Source organism: Oryzias latipes, assembly GCF_053564925.1.
Source record: "Oryzias latipes strain Hd-rR chromosome 1 unlocalized genomic scaffold, Olatipes_Hd-rR_3.1 chr1_Y_2".
In the NCBI taxonomy this organism is placed as follows: Eukaryota; Metazoa; Chordata; class Actinopteri; order Beloniformes; family Adrianichthyidae; genus Oryzias; species Oryzias latipes.
Window position 1 is genome coordinate 110,302 of NW_027616336.1, and position 24,499 is coordinate 134,800.

The window sequence follows — 24,499 nt, forward strand, 5'->3', positions numbered from 1 at the left end:
TGTCATCACAGAGGCAGGAAAACGAGAGAACGGGAACAGAATCTCCGTTTTAATGAGAATGTAGTTAATAATTCAGAACTTTCATGAGCCGTGTCCCTATTTTTATTTGACGGTGAAAACAAACAAACAAACAAAAAAAGATTCCCATCGTCCTCACATTTCTGATGAAGAAGATGGCTTCTGATTGCTATTTGAGAAGCAAACGGCTCTGTGTGAAAACAAAACATTACAGTTACTTCCTCTTTATCTTTCTGCTTCCTTAACCGAGCGCCACAGGGAATCATCTGCTTCCTTTTAACCCTCTCTGCTCCAACCTCCCCGCTTACACCAATCACCTTCATGTCTCCCCCTTTTCTACATCCATGAACCTCCTTTGATCTTCCTCCCCCCTGGTAGCTCCAACCTCTGCATCCTTTTGCCAACATCATCACTGTCACGCAGCAGGAGCAGCCTGAGGGGCTCTGATTCTGCATCAGTTAGACCCTAAAATGTACCCCCCCCCCCTCCCCCCTCCTCAGTTCGTGGTCAGCAGGGCCGCACAGATCGTCAACCAGCTGAGCCGGAAGGAGGCGTCGCGGCAAGCGCTCATGCAGTCGCCACAGATGGTGGCGGCGGTGGTGCGAGCCATGCAGAACACAAGTGACATGGAGACGACCAGAGCCACCGCCAGCATCATGCACAACTTGTCCCACAAGAGGGAGGGGCTGCTCGCCATCTTCAAATCCAGCGGGATTCCTGCACTTGTGCGCATGCTCAGGTACAACGGCAGCTTCATCTTCTGTCAGGGGTCCAACGCTTCCTTTGATGCGCATCTGAAATAGTCACAATCTTCAGAAGCTGTGATCATCGAAGCTGGCATTAAACGAAGCGCTTTGTCTTCAGCTCACCCATGGAGTCCGTGCTCTTCTACGCCATCACCACACTCCACAACCTCCTGCTTCACCAGGACGGCGCCAAGATGGCCGTGCGTTTGGCCGACGGCCTGCAGAGGATGGTTCCTCTGCTGAAAAAGAGCAACCCCAAGTTCCTGGCCATCACCACAGACTGTCTGCAGCTGCTGTCATTTGGAAACCAGGAGAGCAAGGTGTGTGGAACCACGATCAGAACTCGCCTGTCCGACATCCACAGCAGGCCCGTCAACCAGACTCTGACATTTTTTTATGACTTAGTTGCAAGATAAATCCTGATCATCCTTAAAAGTCCTAAATCACAACATGTAGAGGCCGAAATGTGATGAAGGCTTTTAGAATCCCGTCTCTCAGGTTCAACCAGGTCCATCTGATTATTACAGTAATCTGACTACTTGAGTTCATGTAAATGTTTGATGTGATTGTTAAAGCCGCTCAAACATTCTTGCCGTGTGTTTCCCAGCTGATCATCCTCGCCAACGGCGGCCCCGAGGGTCTGGTTCACATCATGAGAAACTACACCTACGAGAAGCTGCTGTGGACCACGAGCCGCGTGCTCAAAGTGCTGTCCGTGTGCCCCAGCAACAAACCGGCCATCGTGGCAGCCGGTACGCCTTTCCTGCTGGCGTCTCCGCCTCTCGCGTTAAAGCGCTGCAGCAAGGCGGGCTCTGGTCTCTGACATGTTTGCTTCTGTCCCTGCAGGTGGGATGCAGGCTCTGGGGAAACACCTGAACAGCTCCAGCCAGCGTCTGATGCAGAACTGCCTGTGGACTCTTCGAAACCTGTCTGATGCTGCCACCAAGGAGGTCTGTCCTCACCGTGAAACGTCAGAAATGTGTTGTTCTGCTGCAGCCTGCTCAGAGATGTCTTCTCCTCCAGGATGGATTGGACAGCCTGCTGCAGATGCTGGTGCATCTGCTCAGCTCCGACGACATCAACATGCTCACCTGTGCCACCGGCATCCTGTCCAACCTCACCTGCAACAACGGCCACAACAAGTCTCTGGTCACCCAGAACAACGGCATCGAGGCACTGATCCACGCCATTCTGCGCGCCGCGCAAAGGGAGGATATCATCGAGCCTGCGGTCTGCGCTCTGCGGCATCTGACCTCCCGCCACCCGCAGGCCGAGCTGGCGCAAAACGCAGTGAGGAATCACTACGGCATTCCCGCCATCATCAAGCTGGTGGACCAGCCCTACTACTGGCCTGTCGTGAAGGTGGGGGGAGTGGAGACAGTGGGGAGGGGGAGGGGGGGGTCATTAGCAGGGAAAAGGAGTGTGGGGCAGTGTTGCATGACAGCGTCCTGTGGCTTCCCCTCCTGTAGGCTGCGGTGGGTCTGATCCGGAACCTGGCCCTGTGCCAGGAAAACCAGGGCGCCCTGAGAGCGGCGGGAGTCCTGCCCCGCCTGGTCGACCTGCTGATCAAAGCACACCAGGACACGCAGAAACACGACTCGTCCAACCAGCAGACGTTCCAGGTGCGTGTCTCGGGGTGCAGCTGCAGGGCTTTGTTGACATCAGAAAGTAGCAGAGTAACGCTTGTCCCTGTGACCTCAGGCTGGAGTGAGGATGGAGGAGATCGTGGAGGGATGCACCGGAGCGCTGCACATCCTGGCCAGAGATCCCACCAACAGAGCGGAAATCGCCCTCCTGAACATCATTCCTCTCTTTGTCCAGGTAACCAACCAGGAAGCTGAAAGTCTCGGTATTCCTGTCATTTGTAGCCAAACGGACTCATTCCACCTCAGCTGGTAACATCACACCATTGCACGATTTCTTTGACCGCCCTTCTTCTCCGCAGCTTCTCTACTCATCAGTGGACAACGTGAAGCGCGTGGCCGCCGGCGTTCTCTGCGAGCTGGCGATTGACAAACAGTCAGCTATTAAGATTGAAGCCGAGGGCGCCTCGCCTCCTCTGATGGAGCTGCTGCACTCCAACAACGAGGGCATCGGTAGGACTGCTGCGATAAGGCTGCACTAATGCAGCACTTAGTCATAGACGGAAGCCAGTTGGACGTGCAGCTGTGCGTCGTTTAAGTGCCGTTTTCACGCTCTCCCTCTGTGGTCCATTATGAGAGAGCACATGTTTCTGCTGATGTGTGAAGGCTGGATCCTGCTGCCTTCCCCCGAAACTCCATGTTTCTTTCATTTCCAGAGCTCGTTGTGCGTCTTTCATCTGCAAAGAAATCCTAAACGTCTTCTCGAATTTAGCAAAAGGGGAAAGTAAGTGTCTGAAATCTTTGTTTCCTCTGGGGTCAGGGAGAACAGCTGGTCTGCTTAAGAAGGTAAAAACCAAAGCACTTATTCAAACTCTCCCCAAATCTCTTCAACAAAAGCATTAATGAGCTTGAAATGACAGGAAAGAGACCGAAAAATATCCAAATGTATCTTTTTATTTGGTGGAGCTTCGAAAAAATCTTTGAAACATACCAACGGTTGTTACTGTGCTTTGATATTTTCAAAATAAAAGCAGACCCCGAAGCTCTAAAGCAGGGGTCGGGAACCTTTTTGGCCAAGAGAGCCATAAACGCCACATATTTTTAAATGTAATTTTGAAAGAGCCATACAATAATGTAGTGTCCCTTTCCCACACTGAGGCACGGAGACTTAACCTCATTTAAGGTTCTTTGTTCTTGTTATTGCAGACCGCAACAAACGCCGTTCAATTAATTCAGCAACTCCTGAATCTCTCCCGCCGAGACGAGAGAGAGCGCTTCTCCCAACTTTATATTCCCCTGCTCCCGCTCCAGCCCTCCCATTTCCCTTATTCGGCCCATAGCTGAACCCCATTGGTCCAAACTACCTAACAACAGGCTGAGCGACAGAACTGAGGGCCAATCAGATCTCTGCTTGACGCGTTCAATGAACTCCAGAACTTTTAACGCGGCCCAACAGCCACCCAGTCCAACTCAGACCGCAACAATATGTTTAAAACTAAATATACAAGTGAATGTGTGCATTTGATTTAATTTCAACATTTTTAAAGTACAATAAGTCTGTGGATTCTTTTTAATAACATTGTTATGCTGTTGCTAATAAATGATGAGTATTTCTCGTATTAGTTTTGCTGATGGTCTAGTCTGGTTGATACGTGGTGAGTTTCTGCTTCATGCAGGTGTTGAGACTTTAAACGTGATCTTAGGTTGGTCTGAATGTTCTGTAGATGTGACAAAGACTGCTCACATAAAGACGGGGAGCCAAACACACACTCACACGCTGCAGTGAGTGACGGGCAGCGGGTTTTACGTTTTTACAATCCCAGCGCGATTCACCTGCTGCCTGTCCCCACAACGCTCCACCCCCACCCTCTGTTTTCTCCCTCACACATCCCGTCCCCGCAACTGCGCGCTCTTTCTCAGAGACGGGAGCGCGCAGTTTTAGGCACGGCAATTCACAGGTTTCCGGCTGGTACAAACTCTGTGAAATAATAGATAATAGTAAAGTGATAGTTCTGGCAGAGATTTTGTTCTCCAAGCACCGCTACTACTGCGCGCCTCTGGCATCGCATCGCGCCCGAGAAGGAATGGTCTAATGAATAAAAAACTATAATTAAAGATTTGTCTGCGAGCCACACGTGACCATCAAAAGAGCCATATATGGCTCGCGAGCCATAGGTTCCCGACCCCTGCTCTAAAGGCTAACCTTGAGCTCATCCAGCCACTGATCACATCATTGTTTGTCTTCAGTCAAGGAAATATTCCTAAAGATGTACTTCGTCCAGAGTCTTGTTCCCAATGTTCCTGATGCTGATGTCAGCAGTGGCATCTTCCTCTGACATTGCAGAGAATCTCATCTATGTGAGATTCAGCATCCATGATTTGGATCAGGAGTAAACAGGATGAACTGGACTCAAATGCTTCCCTCCGTCTGTCAGAGGACGGTTTACGCTTGCCGATGTCAAAAAGGACAAAGATGTGATTTTGACACAGGCGCTCACATAAAACACGGAGGCACTTTCTGTCTCGAGGAAGAAGTTGTCTTTCTGTTTTTTTGGTGCATCTGCCTTGTCCTGCTGGATGAAGGAGCCGTGCCTCCTGCATGAACTCTCTGCGCTGCAGGAACTGAGCGTACTTTCCGAGCAGCATAAAAGCACTAACAGCTGCAGACAGCTCGCGCACAGATGTGCTCACAGCTGATTCTCCAGAAGGAGGTGGAGGTCAGGATCTGGACTAATGATGTGAAACACGACGGATGAGTCAGAACTATGCAGGATGAGCACGTCAGCTTCAGGAATGAGGCCCAAGGTCAGGCGGAGTCCTTCTGTTAGTCACGTGGACGTCTTACAGGAGACCCCGTCAGCCTGCGGTGGTCGGGGCTGCTCCAGATCTCTGCGGATGTTTGAGATGTTTGTCTTTTTTCTTTCTCTGATTGTTCTCTGATCTTCTCCCTGCAGCCACGTATGCAGCCGCCGTGCTTTTCCGCATCTCCGAGGACAAAAGCCTGGAACACAAGAAGCGCGTGTCCATGGAGCTCACCCACTCCCTGTTCAAACACGACCCAGTCGCCTGGGAGATGGTGAGTGTGCGGCGCCCCCTGCTGTCAGGAAGCCATGATGTGAAAGAAGACGTGTCACTCAGAGGAGTGCGAAGATGAACGTTGAAGCACTAATGTTCCTCTGTGACTGTCCGCAGGCCCGCAACAACATCTCCATGGAGCCTCCATACCAAGATGGTGAGCAGCCAAATGTGCACACACAGCACATACCTTAGCACGGGGGGGGGGGGGGGGGGTCAACAGCCCGCTGCCACACAGCTGGAGGGAGGGGGGGCAAAAAAAGAAAGAAAAAGCATGACCATTCATTTTTGAATCCCACATTTGTCCAAAAGCAATCAAGTTCAGTTTCAGTTCAATTATTACAAAGGGAAAAAAAAGCGTCTGCAGCGGAAGAATGGACACTTTACAACAAATACACACAAGAAGGAAGCATCTAGGATTGACTTCTGTTCTGATGGTGGTTTGTTTTTTAATGTAACAAAAATAAAGTTTAAAATAAAAAGTTTGACGAAGCAGCATGGAAGGCTGAAGGCCTAAGATGCTTAATGAATCTGTTTTTACACATGCATGTATAGGTAAACACGTATTTTACCGCTCATCGCCATGACAACGTCTTTTTTTGTTTTTTGGGGGGGGGGGGGCAGGGAACATTGTACACAGCTCTCTACCTCATCAAGTCGCTGAGTTAGAATCTTTTATTGTGAAGTACAGCTAAAGCTTGAAGCTCCGCCCACCATCACAGCTTACCCATCTTATAGGAGCCTGCCTACAATCGCTGGAAAGGTGAAAGGATTGGCTGGAATTGTAAAGCACAACTGAGTGGAGTGATTATGTCCAAAACAAAGTACTGAAGTGAAGATCGGTACGCTTTTATATGGTATTGGTGGTTCCGTATACATCTGTACCAGGTCGGTACAGAGTTTGGTACCCATCCCTATCCAGGAACACCAACACTGGCGCTAAACAAAAGTCCGTTTTCCTGAAACGTTTGCAGCGACCTTCATCACGCTCTGCTCATCGGTGCTTTTACCCCGTTTGTGTTCCAGAGCTCGACGCCGGCTTCCAGGGGGGGTTTGCTGGATACCCGGCTGACCAGGACGGCATGGACGACATGGGCATGGGCATGGGCGTGGAAATCATGAATGGCATGATGCCCGACGAATACCAACCAGGCTACTACGAGGGACAATACCCAGATCAATATTAATGGTCAGAGCTGTTCCACTTGTTTTGGGGGGGTTATTAACAGTCACTGACTTTTGGAAACGTTCAGACGGGTTTGTTCTTGCAGAACATTGTGGTTCCAGATCTTCAGGTTCTTCGTTTGAGCTGTAATACTTTACAGATGATTCTGATTTGCTGTTTATGGTAATCCCTTACTAAGCTACTCCCACCACTGCACAACCCCTGAGTTCCTCGTTGTCATGCCTACAGAACAGTAGCTTAGAGCATCCGTGACGGTCTGTTTGGTTTATACCGGGCAGGTCTGTCAAACGTTTTCCTCTTCTTATCAGTGGAAACCCAAACCAGCCGTGAGCCTCACAGATGGACGTCCACAGGAAGTGTGGTTGATGGATCGACTCTCTAAGAGGAACATGAAGGTTCAACAAAGATGGATATTTAGGTTTCACCTCGGTTATGTTTTTTCTACCAAGTGTTTTCTCAACTGGCAATGTCAGAATTTGAAGCCCCAGAGGAATCATTGTCCAGAGTTATTAAAACCCTCCACAAAAAAAAAAGTCCAGAGATCAAAGTCTTCCTGAACTCTGATCCGCTCGCTGTCTCTCGTCTGTAGGTTTGGGTTGGAGGGTCTCCTCACCCTGATCCTTAGCTTCTCCACAGAATCCTGATCATGTTGTGATGAGGTTCTTGGCTGAAAAAAACAACAACCCTAAAGCAGGATGTTCCCACCACCATGTTTGACTGTCGGGGTGGAGGACTTCCCCTTTATTTGTCCCGTAATAAAGGAGCATCCTGAGCGTCTCTCTTCTGGTGAATCTAAATCTTGAAGGTGGTTTTGGTAAAGCTCCGCCCACTTCAGAGGACCCGAACAGTTGTTTTATGGATTCTTTAGAACAGAAAAAGTTTCCTGGGTTTGAGGTCTGAGGCTCTAAAAAAAAAAAAAAGCCTCTGTGGCAGAAGGGGTCGCCATGGCGACGGGTGAATGCAGTCGCAGCTGTGAAAGCCTGTTGCTGCTGATGGAGCGCTTTCTCTTGACCTGAGCGCTCACAGCAGTCAGTAAATTAAAACGATCCGACCAAGGGGGGGGGGGGTGTTCTAACGTTCTATAAAACTTTACATTCCCTGATTTGTTTCATCAGCAGCGACTCTGAGCAGAAGATCCGCTTCAGTCTTTCACATCTGCACAAAAAAGGGGGGGGGCTGGAGGGCCCCACCAACAAATCTCATTGTACTGCTTTGCCCCTCTTTGTGTTCCTATGGTAACAGCCCTGTGCTCACAGGCTCCTCGTCCACGTTTGTAACATACAAACATGCTCAGAAGGCCCAAAGTGCTTCTTCCCACACGGATGCTGAACACTGGCGCCAAGCTATGTCCACCAGGAGACAGGAGGGCTTCAGCGTCTTGTTTTCAAGGACACTTCCACACACGGGTGCACGGGGAAGTAACCAGACCTGCGATCTTCCAATCAGAGGTCGACCGCTCTACCTCTGCACCACAGCTGTTTATTGGCTTTGAGATTCATAAAAAGACGAATTTTTCAATCCTGAACCTGAAGGACAGAGAAAGGTTAAGGACACTCGGAGGCTGTGTCCTTTTCTGCAGCTCTTTTCCAAAAGATGGTGGAAAAACCCTAGAGCCGACAAATTCATTTCAAGATGGGCTTAAAAAAACAAACAAATGAGCTGAAAAACATTTTAAAAGTGCTCAAAAAGTGTGATCGATTCACAGTCACTGCTGGTTTTTTGCCGTCGTTCGTCACCTCAAAGCTTTTCCTCTGAACATCAACCATCCTGAAAACTCAAAAAGTCTAAATGCAAAAAAGAAAAGCTTCACAGCATGCAGGAGGAAGAGGAGCAGAACATTCTTCACTCCGTGGTGGACGGTAATCCCACTGCCGTCCTCTAGGGGGAGCACTGCTCCGTTTCCTTCTGTTACGTAACGGGGCTCTCTGGCTGTTGAACCTGATGCGAGTTGACGAGCCGTTGCTGCACAGCTCTCTTTTTTTCAGCGGCAGCACTTTGTGATCCAAGATAAAGCGACCAACCACCCCCCACCCCCCCAGAACCCAAGAAACCAAAGCGTTTCTCCCAACAAAGGAGGACAGAGCAGCAGGTGGAGTCCTGGAGTCTGATGAGTGAGTCCAGCTCACAGCTGAGGACGTCTGGAAGGGCAAAATAACTCGAGCCAGATTATTTCAATAATCCAGCTTCAGGGGTGCAGAAATGTGACCAACAGATTAAATAAAAGGGTACTGAACAGAAAAAAAATGAGGCTGTGGAAAGAAAAAGTCGGACTCCACCCGCATCCTTGTTTCCATGGAGACGTGAGGCATCCAGGAAGAAGAAGCCAACTAACAAGTGTTTTTGTGTCGTTTCAGAGGATGGAGGAGGAGCTGAGACCAGGAGGAGAACAGGAAGGAGTGGAGTGTTCCCTGTGCCCCCCCACATGATGTAAAATATGCAATTATTACAGAATATGGGACTCATAATCTTAACAGGGCTGAACTTGTGTTTTATAGACTAATTTTACTGATTCTAGTTCAGGCGCTGAGGCTTCAGCTGTGTGTGTGTTTCTGCTTCTGGGTGGGTGTTCGACGCCAAAGAGATTTTATTTTGTTATGATAATCATGTAGCTTCCTTTTTTATGAGAAACAAAAAAATAACAGTTAAAAACTCTGCATGCTCCACGCCGCCGCCATTCGCGTGGCTCTGGGGGGCGTGGCCACTGCTTCAGAAGAAAAGCAGCCGATGGATGCGTGAACTCATGAGACGTTAGTCTGGAGCGAACTACTGACAGGGAACTTAGTCTTTGTACTTCAGAGTTTTTACTGAAAATCTGTTTATAAAATAAAGATTATATCAAACTGCTTTGGTGTCTCTTTGATTCTTGACTTTGCGTCATTTCAAATACATTTTTATTCCTTATAACCTACAAAGACTAAACTTGTTTTAGATCCTTCTTCACCTCAAGTTGCAGAAAACGTTGGAAAGGATCTCGAGCTTCTCCTAATTCCAGCTCTGGATCCTGCAATGTCTCCAATCCTCCATCACAGTCCTCGTGCCCAGGAAGACGCATTTCCACCTTAAGTGACTACCGACCAGTGGCGCTCACACCAGTAGTGGAAAAATGTATTTAAAATAACTTGGAGTCTTATCACATCACTCCTGACCCAAAGCTTTGACCTGTCAGTTCGCTTTGAGAGGAAACGGATCCACAGTGGACGCCGTAGCCACAGCCCTTCATGCTGCTCTATCCCACCTGGAGCAGGAGTGGAGCTACGTTTGGATGCCCTGGGTCTTCCCTGGGGCCTCCGCCCAGTGGGACATGATGCCCGGAACACGTCCCTGGGGGGGCGTCCAGGAGGCATCCGGACCAGATGCCCGAGCCACCTCAACTGGCTCCTCTCGATGTGGAGGAGAAGCGGTTCTAAGTGGACTAGTATGAGTTTAATTAGGTTAATTTGCCGTAACTGATTTCAATTACTTTGTTTTTTCATTTCTAGTGTAGATTGTAATACGTTGTGTTGTTTATTTTTCTGGAAATGTGATTGGATGGCACTTTCTGGAATTGTTTGTATTCTATTCTATGTTGGAGTATTTCACACTCAACGGGAAGCGGATGAGCAGATATTTCAGTGTGGAAACATCTGCTGAACGTCTTGGTGGAAACTGTTCAGTTTGAGTTCACACTTCTGTCTAAGAAATTCTGGATCTTGTTGATCAAAAACAGCTCAGAGATCAGCCGGCATTCACTGAGCAGCACATTTTATTCTAGTAAAAGTGAACTTTAGGACGTGAGGAGAACTGTAGGAACCGGTGTGAGTGAGTCTTCAGCACCATCTCGCCTGTATCAGTCATGCAAACACAAAAGCAGATCCTAGAATCTTCATGCATCAGCAGATGGAAAACCTTCACGTTTCACGCCAGCAGCTCAGTCTTTGCAGAAACGGGGTTTTGGAGAAGCGGGGTCGACGTCTGGTGTCGTTGCCGTGGGAGTCCCTGCACCTCCGAGACGTTCCGGTCTGCTGCAGGTGGAAGGGCGTGGTCCTCCGACGGAGCTCAGATAACATCGTCAAACATGTGCATGGAGCGCATGATGTTCTCATCCTGGATGGGGAGCAAAGCAACCAAACCTGTTATCTCAGCAGCTGTGAGGAAGTTCCGATGATGTTCTTGACCGGACCTTTTGACACGTGTCCAAGAACTCCTCGATGGTCACCACGCCATCGCTGTTGCTGTCCATTTTCTGGAGGAAGAGAAGCCACACGGAACGACATAAGGTCTCAAAAAAGCAAAGAATTTCCTGTTGCTTTTTCTGTAAATTTAGTTTAAAAAAATTCTACTTCCTGTGTGGATTTTAACAATAAGGGCACTAAGAATAAACCGGGTGTGTTACTTCCTGGGTTAACCTGGTTTTCCTCAAGAGAAATCAGAATTCTAGACATAAACATCTATCATGATGGGTTTGATATGAAACATGTTTGCACTTTAACAACAAGACAAACGGTCGTTCAGAGTAGACATCAGGGAACACGGGCTGCACAGGAGGAGAAGCTGATCACCTGGAAGAAGCTGTCCACGTGCTCCTTGGGAGCGTTGACCTTCATGCTGGGGTACGTGCACCTCCCCATCATGTCGTAAATGGAGAACATTATGTCTGTCATCTCCTGGAAGACAGAAGCAAACGATGAGAGGAATCCAAAGTGGCAGTTCCAATCGATGGGGGGGGGGGTTACCTCTTTGGTGATGCAGCCGTCCTTGTTGAGGTCATACAGGTTAAAGGCCCAATGGAGTTTGTCAGTGATGGAGCCTCTCAGGAGGATGGACAGACTCACAGCAAAGTCCTGCAAAAGTAACAGAGCGAGCTTCATCACAGCAAGGCCTCTTCCTCCAGGTCGGAGTTCCTTTGAGCATTTCAGAAACATTCATCAGAGGAAGAGGAGCTGAACAAGTCTGAGTCCCACCTCAAAGCTGACCGATCCGTTGTTGTGTGTGTCGAAAGCTTCAAACAGGAAGTGAGCGTACATGCTGGAATCTGAAAACGATAGAAACGTAGTTATGAGCCGCTCTCATTTTCAGCGTGCATCACAAATACTTCTGCACAAACTCATATGTTTGGGCCTTTGGTGCTTTTCTTTGACCTTTTCTCATCCTCAAAGATGAAAACAACATTTACATTTAGAAACTTTATGCCTCACTTTGACTCCAAAGATACATCAGTCTATCATGAACACAACTTATTTCTTCTTTAAGGAGAATAAATCAACAAAAAGAAATCCTGAGCAAACTTGAGTTCATCAGAAGATGGGAGCTGCGCCCTCTGGTGGTGAGTTCAGGTATGCCAGCTTTAGAACAAGAACTTTCCTGCTTTTGGATCACAGAAAGAGAGAGACTGACCCCCCTGAGGGAAAAACTGGGAGTAGATTCGTTTAAAGGTGTCCTCATCCACAATGCCGCTCGGACATTCCTGCAGAAAGCGGCAACATAGAAAACTTAGTGTGGGGTTTTTCATGGTGCATAAGGTCATTCCATCAGCCGCTGAGCTGCAGGAGGGAGACTGACGTTTTTGAATCCTCTGTAGAGAACCTGCAGCTCCTTCTTGCTGAACCTGGTCTGCTGAACGAGGAGATCGAGGCCCTGTGGCCTGAAGCACACGGCGGACAGCTCCGCCTCGTCGCTGATGCTTCCTGCAACAGACAAAAACGTTCAAGCGTCAGGCGAACCTCTTTCCCAGAAAGGACAATACTGAAAACTGGACAGAAGAATTCCACTGTCTGTTTTTTCTCAAACTTGCTTTGGTTTACTGAAGTACTGGAGTCGGAGGGACAGCAGGGAAGCAGTTTGAGGAATCGCTGCTTAAAGCTCTTCTTCTGGGGTTTGGATGGAGGGTTACCTGGAAACAACAGCAGAGTTCAGGGTCAGATGGAGCTCTGAGGCTTTGATGAAGTTTGTTCTGTCTGTTTGCTTAAAGGCGAGCAGCTCAGAAATTCTATCTACATCTTTGCTTCATGTCTGCACACCCACCCCAAAAAACAACAGAGCTGTTCTTTCAAAACAAAAACATCAACTCCTGAGCAAATGTGGTCTACAGTCTTCATCTCAGCCCATCAACCACCTGCTGCTCTGGCTGAACTTCAGAAGCACACACCTCCGGTGCGTCTTTGAAGAGTGACGATCCAGAACTCGGCGAGTTTGGGAGCACCGCCGCCCTGCGTAGACGACATACAGCAGTGGGACCTCCAGCAGATGTTGAGCAGGAAAACCAGAGCTTCACACAAAAAGCAGTCGGAACTGAAGATGCTGCCATTGGTTTTAGCGCTAAAGAACATGTTTTAAAACTTAAAAGACATTTTCAAAAGTCTGAGATCATTACTGGGACGTGATTTGATAAATGGTAAATTAGCTCATGAAGATGACGGCAGCCAGAACCCGACGTTCTCCGAAGAAGCTGCCAAGTTAACTGTCTGATTAAAAAGGACAAAACGATTTTAAACAGAAGCTCAAAGGCTACAGGAACCACAGAAATGCTGGATTCGCTGAATACAGTTTAGTAGTCTTTTAATTCAAAGAAAAACTCCTGCAGATCACAGAGAAAGAGAACTCCACCACCTCCACCAAGCTGAACAACATCCACCTTTACACTCTGGAAAAGCTTCAACAAGGCAGAGGTGTGGAGCTGAAACAGGTGAATTCAGTGCTGCCGGAAATGGCCTTAATCTAAAAACAGAAAGGATTCTGTTGCCAAGCAGATTACGGATTTCTGGCGGGTCCAACTTCCTGCCTGAGGTCTTCACCTCCAAGATGTTTTCCTGTGAGGAACTCCCCATTTTCAGCTGTCAGGTCAGGAATCTCACCCCATATTTAACCCTTCGAATAACTGTATTACATTTGTCTGGAAACAATAAGCATTTTCAAAAGGAAGAGCTGAGTCTGCTCATCTGTTGAACATCAGGATCCTTCAACATTGGCTGGAGTTCAAACAGGCAAAGAGCACACAGGCTTTGAAGCTTCTGTGTTTCTGGAAAGATGTTCTTGAAGCTGGTGGACGGACTGATCACAGGACTGATTCCCACTCATGACTGTCAGTCTGTGGCAGAGCAGCGTGTTGGAGGAGAACTCACACTCCAGCTGCCAGAAGGTTCCCTTGACAACAGACTCACCACATTATTCAAAGTAAGTGTCGTGCTGGGCTGCACCGCTTTCTTGGTCTGAGTCTTTTATTTTGAAAAAATAAAATGAATTTTTTTTAAAAAACAGAATGATTTTCATGTGTGGGTCGATCCGATACCAGTAGAGGGGGCCGCTGAGTCACAGCCAGATGACAGGGGGCCAAAAGAAACCCAAACGTTCATGGCCGTCAGAGAAAACGAAGCTGCAGGAACATGAAATGAGGTTCTTCCAGAAGAAGAGGGAAACCTTCATGAGAACGATTCAGGACAAGAGGGAAACGTCTCATTCATAGAAGATCATCAGCTTGAAGACAAGAAGAGAACTCCATCACGTCTTTTGGCTTCCTTCATGCTCTGCTCGCTGTGACGTCACTCTGCCTTACTGTGATGTGACTCCAGAGTGAAACATGGTTTTACAGCATCTCCCTCCTCATTTATTCATTGTTCCATGTTCATCCCACAGAACATCCAACGATCCCGCCCTCTTCTTCTTCAGCTCAGTGAAGGATGGTGGCTTCCACTGCGTCTGATCTGACCCATCACCTGTGTGCGGCGGTGGCTGCATGTGTGTGTCGGACACACACCGACCGCAGAGACAGGTCTCGGACAGACCTCACAAACGGCAGCCGTGCTGCCAGACGCTGACGAAGACAACGGGGCTGAAGAGCAGACCATCTTTCTCTGATCTTTAAGTCTTTCTGCCGTAACATTGTTTGATTTTGTTGTTTTATCTCTTTCAGCAGCAGCAGCTTTGAACCAACACGGCTCTTCAGTATTTCAGTCAATTACTATTCAGCTTTGAGTAGTTCCCAGTTTTTCTACAAATCCAAATGTGAAAAAGTTCAGACTCTTCTAGAGTCGTCACATTTATACTTTGAGAACCCGTCGTGATTTCTGGATCCCATAGTTTATACCAGATCCGTGAAGGAGGCAGAGGCGCCTCTACAAGTGTAGCATCATAACATCCAGAAAGCATTTGAAGACCTTCAAGGATCATCAAGGATCTTTAACCCTTGTGCTATCTTAGATGACCCCCCCCCCTTACATTGACGTGTTCTCCCTACCATGACAAAGGTGGATAAAGGTGGAAAGATTTCATGTAATCCATGGACACCAGTGAAGATCACAAATCATTGAAGAAAAAAGGTTCAGAGCACTGTCTAGTGGGTCTAGATGACCCAACTCCCAATGTTAAAGTGCCTAGGATAGCACAAGGGTTAAGGAGAATAAACCAACAAAAAGAAATCCTGAGCAAACTTGAGTTCATCAGAAGATGGGAGCTGCGCCCTCTGGTGGTGAGTTCAGGTATGCCAGCTTTGGAACAAGAACTTTCCTGCTTTTGGATCACAGAAAGAGAGAGACTGACCCCCCTGAGGGAAGAACTGGGAGTAGATTATTTTAAAGGTCTCCTCATCCACAATGCCGCTCGGACATTCCTGCAGAAAGCGGCAACATGGAGTGCCTAGGATAGCACAAGAGTTATACATTTCTGTGGCTCTAAATGAATCCTTATGGCTCTTTGTGGATTTTTTTCTTTATCTCCTCATGGATATTCATTGATTTTTTTGGATCATCGGGAACATTTTGGGTCTGATCATTTTAAAACATTTTGGATCTTTGTGAATTTACTTTACTTAACTTATTTACTTTATTTATGGCTATTGATGGATCTTTATTAATCTTTATGGACCTTTTTGAATCATTATGAGTCTTTGTAGATCTTTACCGATCAGTATGGCTCTTTGTGAATCTCGGTGGATGTTTGGGGAAGTTTTTGTTGATTTTTATGTATCTTTTTGATTTTCTTTTTTTTTAATGATTATTTCTGGACATTAATGGATCTTTATAGATGTTTTTTTATTTGACCTTCATGAATCTGTAAGAATCTTTATAATTAATTATGGATCTTTGGGGAATTTTTTTGTTTCTAACAAAATTATTTTATGGATCTTTCTGGATTATGGCTTTTTAATAAACTTTGTTGATCATTGTTTTCTGGCTCACTATGAATATCTGTGAACATTTGTGGATCTTGTTGATATTTAGAGATCTTTTTGAATCTTTGGGAATCCTTTTGGTTGTTTAAAGACCCACTGCAGTCATCTTTTGGTCTATTTTCAAAGTGCTTCCAGTAGTCTTTTAATTATGATTGTGTCATTTTTTAGAGTAAATTATAAATTATATATATATCATACAAATACGGTGTCGTTTTCAAAGACAACATTTCTGCAGAGCGGCAGGACTTGATCAGAAATTCACCTCTCAGTTGTAGGCGGGACTGCTGCCAGGTATCAATTTCCCATAATCCCTTTGTTTACATGGTCTACGGCTGTCTTACAGCCCCTGACTTCCCCAACCTAACAGTAGCGGTGCAGCAAAAGCTGCGATCGATACTGGAGCTATCCAGCCTTACAGAATTAATCCAGACGAGGAAAACAAAGCCTCCAATTGCAGATCTATTTGTCTGCAATTGGAGGCGTCATCATGGAACGAAACAAGGAGCTTATGGCCCCCCCATTGTAGTTTGTACGAAACAAGTACAAGTTTTCCCAACATAATTTTTTCATCTGCTTTTGACTCAAAATTATTTGAATAGAGAAATACTCAGAACTATAAATGTTATCTTAATCACCCATCATGAGAAAGATGCTACAATAACAAGTTAAAAACACCAAAAACACGATTCTCAGTGGAGTGGGTCTTTAGGAAAGTGTCAGAGGTCAGAGCTCTGTCTCCCCTTCTGGTCACCGGCGGGAGCCGTCCCCAGAGTTCTAGACGCACTACATCTCCCAGCAACCCCAGCGCACACTTCCTGGATGCTGCACACCCAAATCTTGCCTGGATCCTTACTACCCCATTTACTTCTCTGACGCTCTCATGCTCGTTATTGACTCCTGCCTGCCTGACCCTGATGTAGTGTGGTGGACTTTCAGCTCAGATAAGAAACCTGCTGCACCTGGAACCAGCCGTCTGCCTGTTCCTGTGACACTTATATCTTTATGAATTTTATGTGGATGTTCATGAACCTTCATGAATCTCCACGGTGCATGTCGTGCGACAGACCTAAAGCTTTTTGATGATTTTGACTAATAGTTTTATGCAGAATAAAATGTGAAGCTTTTGTTTAACTGATCTAACCCCAGTTTCCAGAGCTCTCACTTCACAGAGTGAAACCACCACAGCCTGCAGCTGATGTACTGTGTGTGTGTGTGTGTGTGTGTGTGTGTGTGTGTGTGCGTGTGTGCGTGTGTGTGTGCGTGCGTGCGTGCGTGCGTGTGTATCTCTGATGGACTCTGAGGTTTTACCACAGTCCCATTTCAGAGCTGGGATTTCTCACTACTGAAGGCTCTCAGGGTGACTTTGATCATCCATTTAAAGAGCTTTCTGAGAGCGATCAATAACACCCCCTCGTCGTTATTAACACATTTAAACTCTACTATCCTGAGAGGACACAGAGGGAAACCAGAGAAGGAAGGAGGAAAAAAGAGGAGAGTTTGAGCTCCAAAAAAAATCTATTTTTAAAAAATGAACCCTGTAGGAATAATTCTGACTCTTTCGGGATTGTTCGACTGCTTTCTCTGTTGCGTAACAAGCAAATGCAGGTGATGAGCTCCTCGTGTTCCTGCACATTTCCTCAAATCCTGGCTGAACCCCAGCGGATCTGGCTCTGCAGACCCTCAGACCCCCCAGGAGGAAGCTGCAGAGCAGGAACAGACTGAAGACACACCTGAAGAGGTTTGACCAAAAGTAGATCAGACGTTCAGTGGTCGTCCTGCAAAAAAGCTGCTTCTTTCAGAGGTTGTGGAAGATTTTTTGTTGCCAGGTTTGTGCAGATTATCAGCTGTTCCTGAGATTTTCTGAATGTTTCTCTTGAACGCTGCAAAGAACTGTGTAAATAACTGTTCTACTTTAGTTTGTGAGTCCAGCCAACACAGCCGATGAGACCTAAAGCTACAAATGCAGTGTCTTCATTTGCTCCGTTTGGATTTTGCAACCATTAAAAGCAGAATTCAAAGTTCTTCAGCAGAAGTCTATACTTTAAATTCTCCAATGTTTGTGCAGCTTTTCTCTGTGGGACTGTTTTTGTATGGCTTTTTTTTAATTACTTCTGTAAAGCTTCTGAATCATCTGGGTTCTATCAAATTTGGAGGATTTCACTGATTTCTTTGAAAGAATTTAAGAAAACCCTCATTTAAAAGTGAAGCTTTATGATAATCTGGACCAAATGTTCCTTTGCTGCTTCTTTTGAGACGTTTTGAGTTTTTAAAAACAAAGAGGCGATCCTGACGAGAGCGTTTCCCAACCATCCAACAAAATCCGAGGAGTGTTTGGGAAGAGCGAAGCCCCTCCCATGCTCAGTCTGCTTGAATTGGTGTTCAGTGAAGAGGTCATGACGGCTTAAGCAGGGTCATTCTGCAGATGTTGCTATGGAAACAGCCTCTATGTTTACTGTAATCCCTGAGAAGGACGTGACTCCGATTATGGAAAAGGCATGGACACAATCACATTCCAGCCTCCTTCATCCTGTTTTGATCTTTTCAGTCAACGTCTTTGTTTAATCAATTTTCAGGAAATCAGCCGAATCTTTTCTTCAGCGCAGATGTAAAATGATTGGAGGATTGGATTGAAGCTTCAGCTTCTTTTCGACTCCAGACAGAACTCATCTGCAGACACAAAGCGAGCCCAATGACTGAATCTGTGAGTGCAGGCATTATGATCCGCCACTGGAGTAAATCTATGAAAAGCAGATTTACTGGAGGTCACTGCTCACCTGTGAAGCAGCAGGTTATTGCAGAGTTCAACTAAGGCAGAGCATGTGGAAGAACGAGGAACAGAAATCCAGGAAGAGCCTGCAGAACAATCCTCATAACAATTATACCGTTGATTCAAACCTGACTGCATTGAAAGAATTTACTCAGGAGGAAAAAAAAAAGGTGACAGAAACTGGATTCAGTCATCCGAGGATAAAAACACTCAGATGGAAGATCTGAGAAGCTTTGTGATTTCTTCCACGTCTTCTTCAGGCTTGAAGGTGGTGAAGATGAGCTGATTTTTCCTGAGGTTTCTGTGAGCTCTGGTGTTTGGTCTTTGAAAAGCGCAGAATCCCAACAGCAGCCTCCCCCAGCTTGGGACACGCCGTTCGGTTTTACCCAGCTGTTGCATGGAGACCGTCGCCGAACGCCATCCTTCACAGAAACTCGGAGCTTGACCAGAAAACGTGACGTGAGAAACTGGTTATTTTTAGCACCTGCCATGAGCTATTTTAAGAAGAAAAAAACTATTTCTGGAAGCCTTTGCAAGAGCGGCAGAGCAAACCCACCAAGAGAAAATCAAACATCCCCTGATCTGCTCAGAAAACAACTGTATCTACAGCTAACCAAGAAGAAAAAGAGATCATGAAGAGGTCTAATCTTTATCAAGTCTCGTACCAATGAAAAATAACACTTCAGAGTGGAAGTTACTGTATTCAGAATTTACCTCCCAACAGATTAAAATGAGGAGAACTGGGGCTGGAGGGTGGAAAACAGGAATGAGCTCCTGATGGGAGGAAGTCTGAGGTTTAAAGCTGATCCAGAACATTTTGAAGCATTAGAGTTCAAAAAATTTTCAACAGACTCCCCCCCCCCCCCCCCCCCCCGCACACACACACAACATTGTCCTACATCATTTCAACACTAAAGACCATGATGCTCCTGCCACCATGCTTTTCAACGCGTGTGGAGGTTGACATCTCCCACAGACCTCTGTGTCCAAACTCAAATATGGAAACATGTTGGATTCCCCTCCAAACTGAAACCCCCACCCACCACCCACCCCCACCCACCCACTCCCACTCTATCTAACATCTCAAGTTTCTATAAACAAGCCGCTTGATCTAAACTACGTGGATCCTGACGCTTCTTCACACCCACGTCTCGGTTTTCTTTCAATGAAGTTGAAGTGAAAATTGATCAAGTTTCATGACAACGTCGAACGCGCCTGCGCCACAGGAGACTCAGTGGACGGACGGTCCATCCATCTGTCCGGACAGAGCGCGCCCGCGCGCGCAGAAAGCGGTCAAAGCCCGTCAGACTCGTACCTGTGAGCGGGTCGTAGGACCGGTCCAGCTCCCTGGACTCCGACAGACTCTGGTCCTGGCTGCTGGACTTCATCGTAGCTCCTGGGCGCGCGGAACCGGCTCGCTCCTCTGCGCGTCACGGAGAGGCGGCTCCTCTGCGCGTCAGCCTCTGGTTGCGTCCCGCTTTAGAGAGGAGAGCGCGCGCAGGTGACGCACGCGCATGGCGTGCGGTCTGTGGAGCCAAAGTCCAGGTAATCCTGATGCAGATGTGGATGGGGAGAAAAGCGGGAGTTTGGGAGGAGGTCAGAATGTTGCCCTGGCCCGGATACTGATAGAATGTGTAAGCCCGGCCCAGCCCGGCCCGGCCCGGCTCGCTATAGAGAGCAGTCAGACTTATAAGGGGAAAAAAAGCTTTTTCAGGAGATCCAGGAGCTGGAGGTCCACAGAACTCCAATTTCATCTTATCTCAGATCAAACACATAAATATACCTCAAAGTTGATCTCGAACTCAGATTTTAAATTAAAATAAATAAAACTGGTCAGGGGACGCCTTGCGCTCTTGGATGGGCCCATTTTGCGTCCTGGAGAGGTTCTACATGGTGTCCTCCATGTGTGGATGATGGACGTCTTTGTGGTTCTCCTGGGAGTCTTCCGGACTCAAACACGGCAGAGACTCTGGATCATTTCTGAGACGATGGAGGGACACTGATCTCCAAGGAGGTTCAGATTTCCACTGTGGTTCTGCACACAGACCGGAGAAGGTCCGGTCATGAGTTCTTGGGTTAGTTTCTGGTTCTGTTTATGTTTGGTTTGAAGATTTATTTGAAAGTTCAACTGTTTTAGACGTTTATAGTTGAGAAGATTTACAAAACACGAGGATTTCCTCAAAAACAATTTTTATTGTAAAAACAAAAACAAACCATTTTTGATTCTTCAAAGGAGAAAAACTGTTTAAAACCCCAAATAACCGTCCAATAATTTCAGTATTTTTTGTTCATTATTTTCAAGATGAAAGAATCAGGGAATGTTATTTAAAATAAAGGCTAAAAATGCAAATAAAAAGACGGAAGAAAGGAAAACTATTTGTAATAAATGATTGAATAACTAAACTTAGAAGTGAATTCAGAAACTCACTTTTGAGTCTTTGTTCTGTTATCCTGTGCTCCTTTTTATCCTCTTTATTTTTCAGCTAAAATCCAGACCCTGAAAGATCTTCATGCAGATGAGAGGACGCTTCACCACCAGACTCGCTCTGCTGTGGCGTCCGAGCGTCTCTCTGTGATGAAGGATTACAGCTGGAAAACAAACTTTATTTAAAAAAGGATTATAAATACAGTCACAGGAGTCAGAGGAGACAGAAAGCCCAGAACTTCCAGAAGCTGCAGAAATCGGATCAAACAAGAATCATCAGTTTAAGATGCATCAGTGGAGGTTTTCCTAATCGCCACGGCGATGAAGAGGACTCATCATCTTCAGCACATTCAGAGTTTGTTAGGATTGTTCATGAAGACGTTAGTAACAGATCACTAGACTCTACCTCCATCACTCACAGCAGCACAAACACTTGACGTTATTAGAGGAGTTAAGGTCACGCGCTCCTGTGGGCGGAGTCACAGGAACGCCTCTGCTGTAACTGTCAGACCAACAAATACTGTTTTAAAGCTAAAGTGTCCTTAGGTCGGTTCCCCGTCCGCCCGCTGCACCACCTGATCGTCCAGAGGAGAGACCACGTTCATCCTGTTTCCACAGTTCAGAGTTTTGTGGAGTTTATGGAAGAACTGCCAAATAACAGGCCAAAGAGTTTGTGTGCATGTCCACGTGCACGAGAAGGTGTCAGTGTGGGGCAGCATGGATGATGGGGAGTGGGGGGGTCTTCAGGAGATGGTGGAGAACTCTTTCAGCAGGACGTCCTGACTCAGTGTGTTCAGAGACACGTTCTTCCTCACGTTCAGACTGATGGAACGAACCTGCAGAGAGAGAAGAGTGAGCCTTACACGTGCACGCTTCTGACGTGCACACCCACCTCACATGCACGCCTCTGACATGCACACCCACCTCACGTGCACACCACTGACATGCACACCAACGTGCACGCCTCTGACATGCACACCCACCTAACGTGCACACCTCTGACATGCACACCCACCTCACATGCACACCTCTGACATGCACACCCACCTCACGTGCACGCCTCTCTGAGACATGCCCCTCCCTCGTGCACGCCTCTGACATGCACACTCACCTTATGTGCACGCCCCTTACACATGCACACTCATGACATGCACACGCTTGTAGCAGAGGCAGACCGCTAAGCGCTGGATCCCTCCACCATTTGATTAAATTCTGACTTAACATGATCTCATTTAACTTTAAGAAATGTATCAAATATTCATCTAAAACTTTTTCTGTTACAAACACTTTACCGTAACACTGATTCAAATTTATCACAGGGAAAATTTCAGACAGAAGGAATTCTGACATTAAAACCTCACAGAAAACCCAAAGACATTTTAATTCAAATTCAGCTTCATCGATAGGATTTTTCTCTCTCTCGAAGGATTCAAACCCCCGAACTCCTCCTCCTGAGCCGCTGACTCGGAAACCCCTCGTATGCGTTCTGCTTCTCACCAGCTCCTTGAAGAAGGCCGCCTCCTTGGGCTGCTCCGAGTATCTCTCAAACTGGTCCAGACCGTCCTGCAGCTTGAGGGTCAGCGTGTCGTAGTTTGAGCGGACCACCTCCAGAACCTGCAGGGATCGAAGACGGGACCATGACGCAGAGCACCAGCATCTATTCAGAGCCAACCGAACCACCAAAGACGAGGACGATGAAGATGACGGCTCAGGACTCCACAAAGACAGATTTTTGGGGGTTTTTTTGGTGGCAAAAGCCATTACTAGATTTGAATTCCAATCCTTTTGTGTGTGTGATGCCATGAAATGTGCTTTACCAGTGGATTTATGTTAAATGTTTAAAATCTTAAGGTCAGGCATGAAGGGTCAAAGATGGGGAGGAAGAGAACGAAGAGCAGCTGCATCAGAGAGGAGGCGGAGCCTGCTGATGGAGCGGCTGAGGAAGACGCCTGCAGTCACACATGTTCCTGCTTTCTTCATCATAATACCGTCCGTTGACCTCACAAAGACTCTGTGTTCTTCTGCCTTCCTTTCTGACTCCATGTCCTCAATTTTTCAGCTGAGCTCAACCAACATCTAAGGTGAAACCTTTCCTTTAGTCCGAAGGCTTAACGTTTCCGCGCGTTTAACCTCAACTTTTATTTAATAAAACCATCTCCTTCTCAGGAGGATGTTGATGAGCCGCAGAACAACAGTAACACTCAACTCTTAAAAGAAAAAACAGACTTATTTGGAGTATAGAGGAAGCTGCTTCAGATGCAGATGTCCAGGCTCAGGACTTTTCTTCTTTCAACAACAAAACACATAAAAGTCGTCCAGTTGATTCTTTTTAGCAGCCGGCTCACGCCTGAGATCTTCGCTGATTGTCCCACAGAAGTTTGAGGCTCATCGTTGAAAAGCAGCTAAACCTCACAGAAAACATCTCCTCCACTACCCAGCATGCAGCACTGTCCTCTTCAACATCAGAAGATCAGAAGCAGACCTCTCTGTTCCACTGAGAAACAAAACCAACGCCCACCCAGCTGAGCCCAAGGTCCAGGCGTCTCGTGTCATCAAGGGGCGCCACCACGCAGCACTGTCCTCATCCAAACGCACTGATGCGGAGCTCAGACGTTTTGAGCGCGTGGAGCAAATCCAGCCCGTCCTCTTCTGGATCCTCCTCTCATCATTTCTTCGTGCTGGGATGTCTTTAAGGCTGGAGCAGTCTGCGGATGGGAGCTGCTTCTCTTCCATCTGCTTCACCTGAATTTTTGTTTTTACAGCAGGTCACATGACAGGAAATGCTTTTCCTGAGGCCATCAGGGGTTCTCTGATTTTGGGTTTCTTTGATCAATCACCATAGAGGACTGTCAAACAGCACAAGCTCTGCTTGGATGAGTCAGCAGTTTTTTTCTGAACACGCATGTTCTTCTCAAGCTCCGGAGTTTTCTTTGTTAGCTGAAAAATTCATGAGTTTTCCTTTGAAACGGCAGCCCTCATTACGGAGCGCGGCTTCAGTTAGAAAGCTGCTGTTGGCTTCTGGAGAGCGTGAGTTGGCGAGGGGTTTACCTGCTCCTCTGACAGCTGTGAGATGTGGTTGACTGCGGCGTACGACTCGATCTTGGGATTAAAATGGTTGACGATGGCCCTTAAAGAAGCAACAAACAATGACATTAACAACATTTTAGTAAAATAATTCAAGAGGAGGTCAGCTCTGAGGAGAAACGCCTGCAAACACGAGATAAAAACGGTTTGATTCTGTGGTTTGTGCAAAGCAGGAACCCTCTGAGGAGAGCGTCTGCCTCCGTGACACACGTGTTTGCAGGAGGAACAGCAGATATTCAGTGCTGCCATATAATGCATCTTGGGATGCAGCAAACGGGACCAATCGCCTTCCATCAGCAGAGAAGCAGCCGGAAGAAGAACATTTCCCATTTCCTCTGGTTCTCCTTCCTCACGTCCTCCTTCATTAACTCTTATTTTCTCTCATTTCCCATATTTCCATCTTTTCACTGCTCGCCTGTCTGTCAGCTCTTGTTCTAGTGGAATCTCTCTAAACTTGTGAATTTCTGATGAAC

At 46.9% G+C, this 24,499-nt stretch overlaps 3 protein-coding genes across 5 annotated transcripts in view; 1 reads left to right on the forward strand and 2 right to left on the reverse strand.

The window, feature by feature from the left end:
• The first annotated feature begins 487 nt into the window (after positions 1–487).
• Positions 488–9,452, forward strand: LOC144990487 (junction plakoglobin a-like). Its single transcript, XM_078943976.1, has 12 exons — positions 488–757; positions 883–1,084; positions 1,372–1,516; positions 1,611–1,714; positions 1,788–2,126; positions 2,234–2,386; positions 2,466–2,585; positions 2,710–2,860; positions 5,302–5,423; positions 5,540–5,579; positions 6,449–6,611; positions 8,963–9,452. Exons 1-11 carry the CDS (start codon positions 489–491, stop codon positions 6,607–6,609), a joined length of 1,806 nt encoding a protein of 601 aa, XP_078800102.1. The 5' UTR covers position 488; the 3' UTR covers positions 6,610–6,611; positions 8,963–9,452.
• Positions 9,453–10,332: 880 nt separating this feature from the next.
• LOC101158830 (A-type potassium channel modulatory protein KCNIP2) lies at positions 10,333–19,992 on the reverse strand. 2 transcript variants are annotated; one of them, XM_004066177.4, is made up of 9 exons: positions 19,833–19,992; positions 12,379–12,477; positions 12,147–12,271; positions 11,982–12,051; positions 11,549–11,619; positions 11,321–11,428; positions 11,147–11,251; positions 10,768–10,830; positions 10,333–10,691 (listed from the first exon to the last, which is right to left on the reverse strand). In XM_004066177.4, exons 1-9 carry the CDS (start codon positions 19,903–19,905, stop codon positions 10,644–10,646), a joined length of 762 nt encoding a protein of 253 aa, XP_004066225.2. In that variant the 5' UTR covers positions 19,906–19,992; the 3' UTR covers positions 10,333–10,643. The 2 variants fall into 2 exon arrangements, with proteins under 2 accessions (XP_004066225.2, XP_078800103.1); XM_078943977.1 differs by lacking the exon at positions 19,833–19,992 and adding an exon at positions 12,733–15,816.
• Positions 19,993–20,690: 698 nt separating this feature from the next.
• Positions 20,691–24,499, reverse strand: part of LOC144981268 (armadillo-like helical domain-containing protein 3) — a 28,187-nt gene continuing 24,378 nt past the window's right edge. For both annotated transcript variants that reach the window (XM_078943979.1, XM_078943980.1), the window contains exons 24-26: positions 23,991–24,069; positions 22,440–22,556; positions 20,691–21,778 (exon numbers count right to left, since the gene is read on the reverse strand). In XM_078943979.1, coding sequence (XP_078800105.1) covers positions 21,686–21,778; positions 22,440–22,556; positions 23,991–24,069 — 289 coding nt within the window. In that variant the 3' untranslated portion in view covers positions 20,691–21,685. The remainder of the gene's footprint in view (positions 21,779–22,439; positions 22,557–23,990; positions 24,070–24,499) is intronic.

Excerpts from the sequence above, each read along its gene's own strand:
- LOC144990487 (XM_078943976.1), top strand. The coding sequence starts at position 489 with ATGTACCCCCCCCCCCTCCCCCCTCCTCAGTTCGTGGTCAGCAGGGCC. Across the intron at positions 758-882 it reads GCACTTGTGCGCATGCTCAG|CTCACCCATGGAGTCCGTGC; the intron begins GTACAACGGCAG and ends CTTTGTCTTCAG. Across the intron at positions 1,085-1,371 it reads TTGGAAACCAGGAGAGCAAG|CTGATCATCCTCGCCAACGG; the intron begins GTGTGTGGAACC and ends TGTGTTTCCCAG.
- LOC101158830 (XM_078943977.1), bottom strand. The coding sequence starts at position 12,913 with ATGTTCTTTAGCGCTAAAACCAATGGCAGCATCTTCAGTTCCGACTGC. Across the intron at positions 12,478-12,732 it reads TCTTCAAAGACGCACCGGAG|GTAACCCTCCATCCAAACCC; the intron begins GTGTGTGCTTCT and ends TGTTGTTTCCAG. Across the intron at positions 11,429-11,548 it reads ACGGATCGGTCAGCTTTGAG|GACTTTGCTGTGAGTCTGTC; the intron begins GTGGGACTCAGA and ends TTACTTTTGCAG.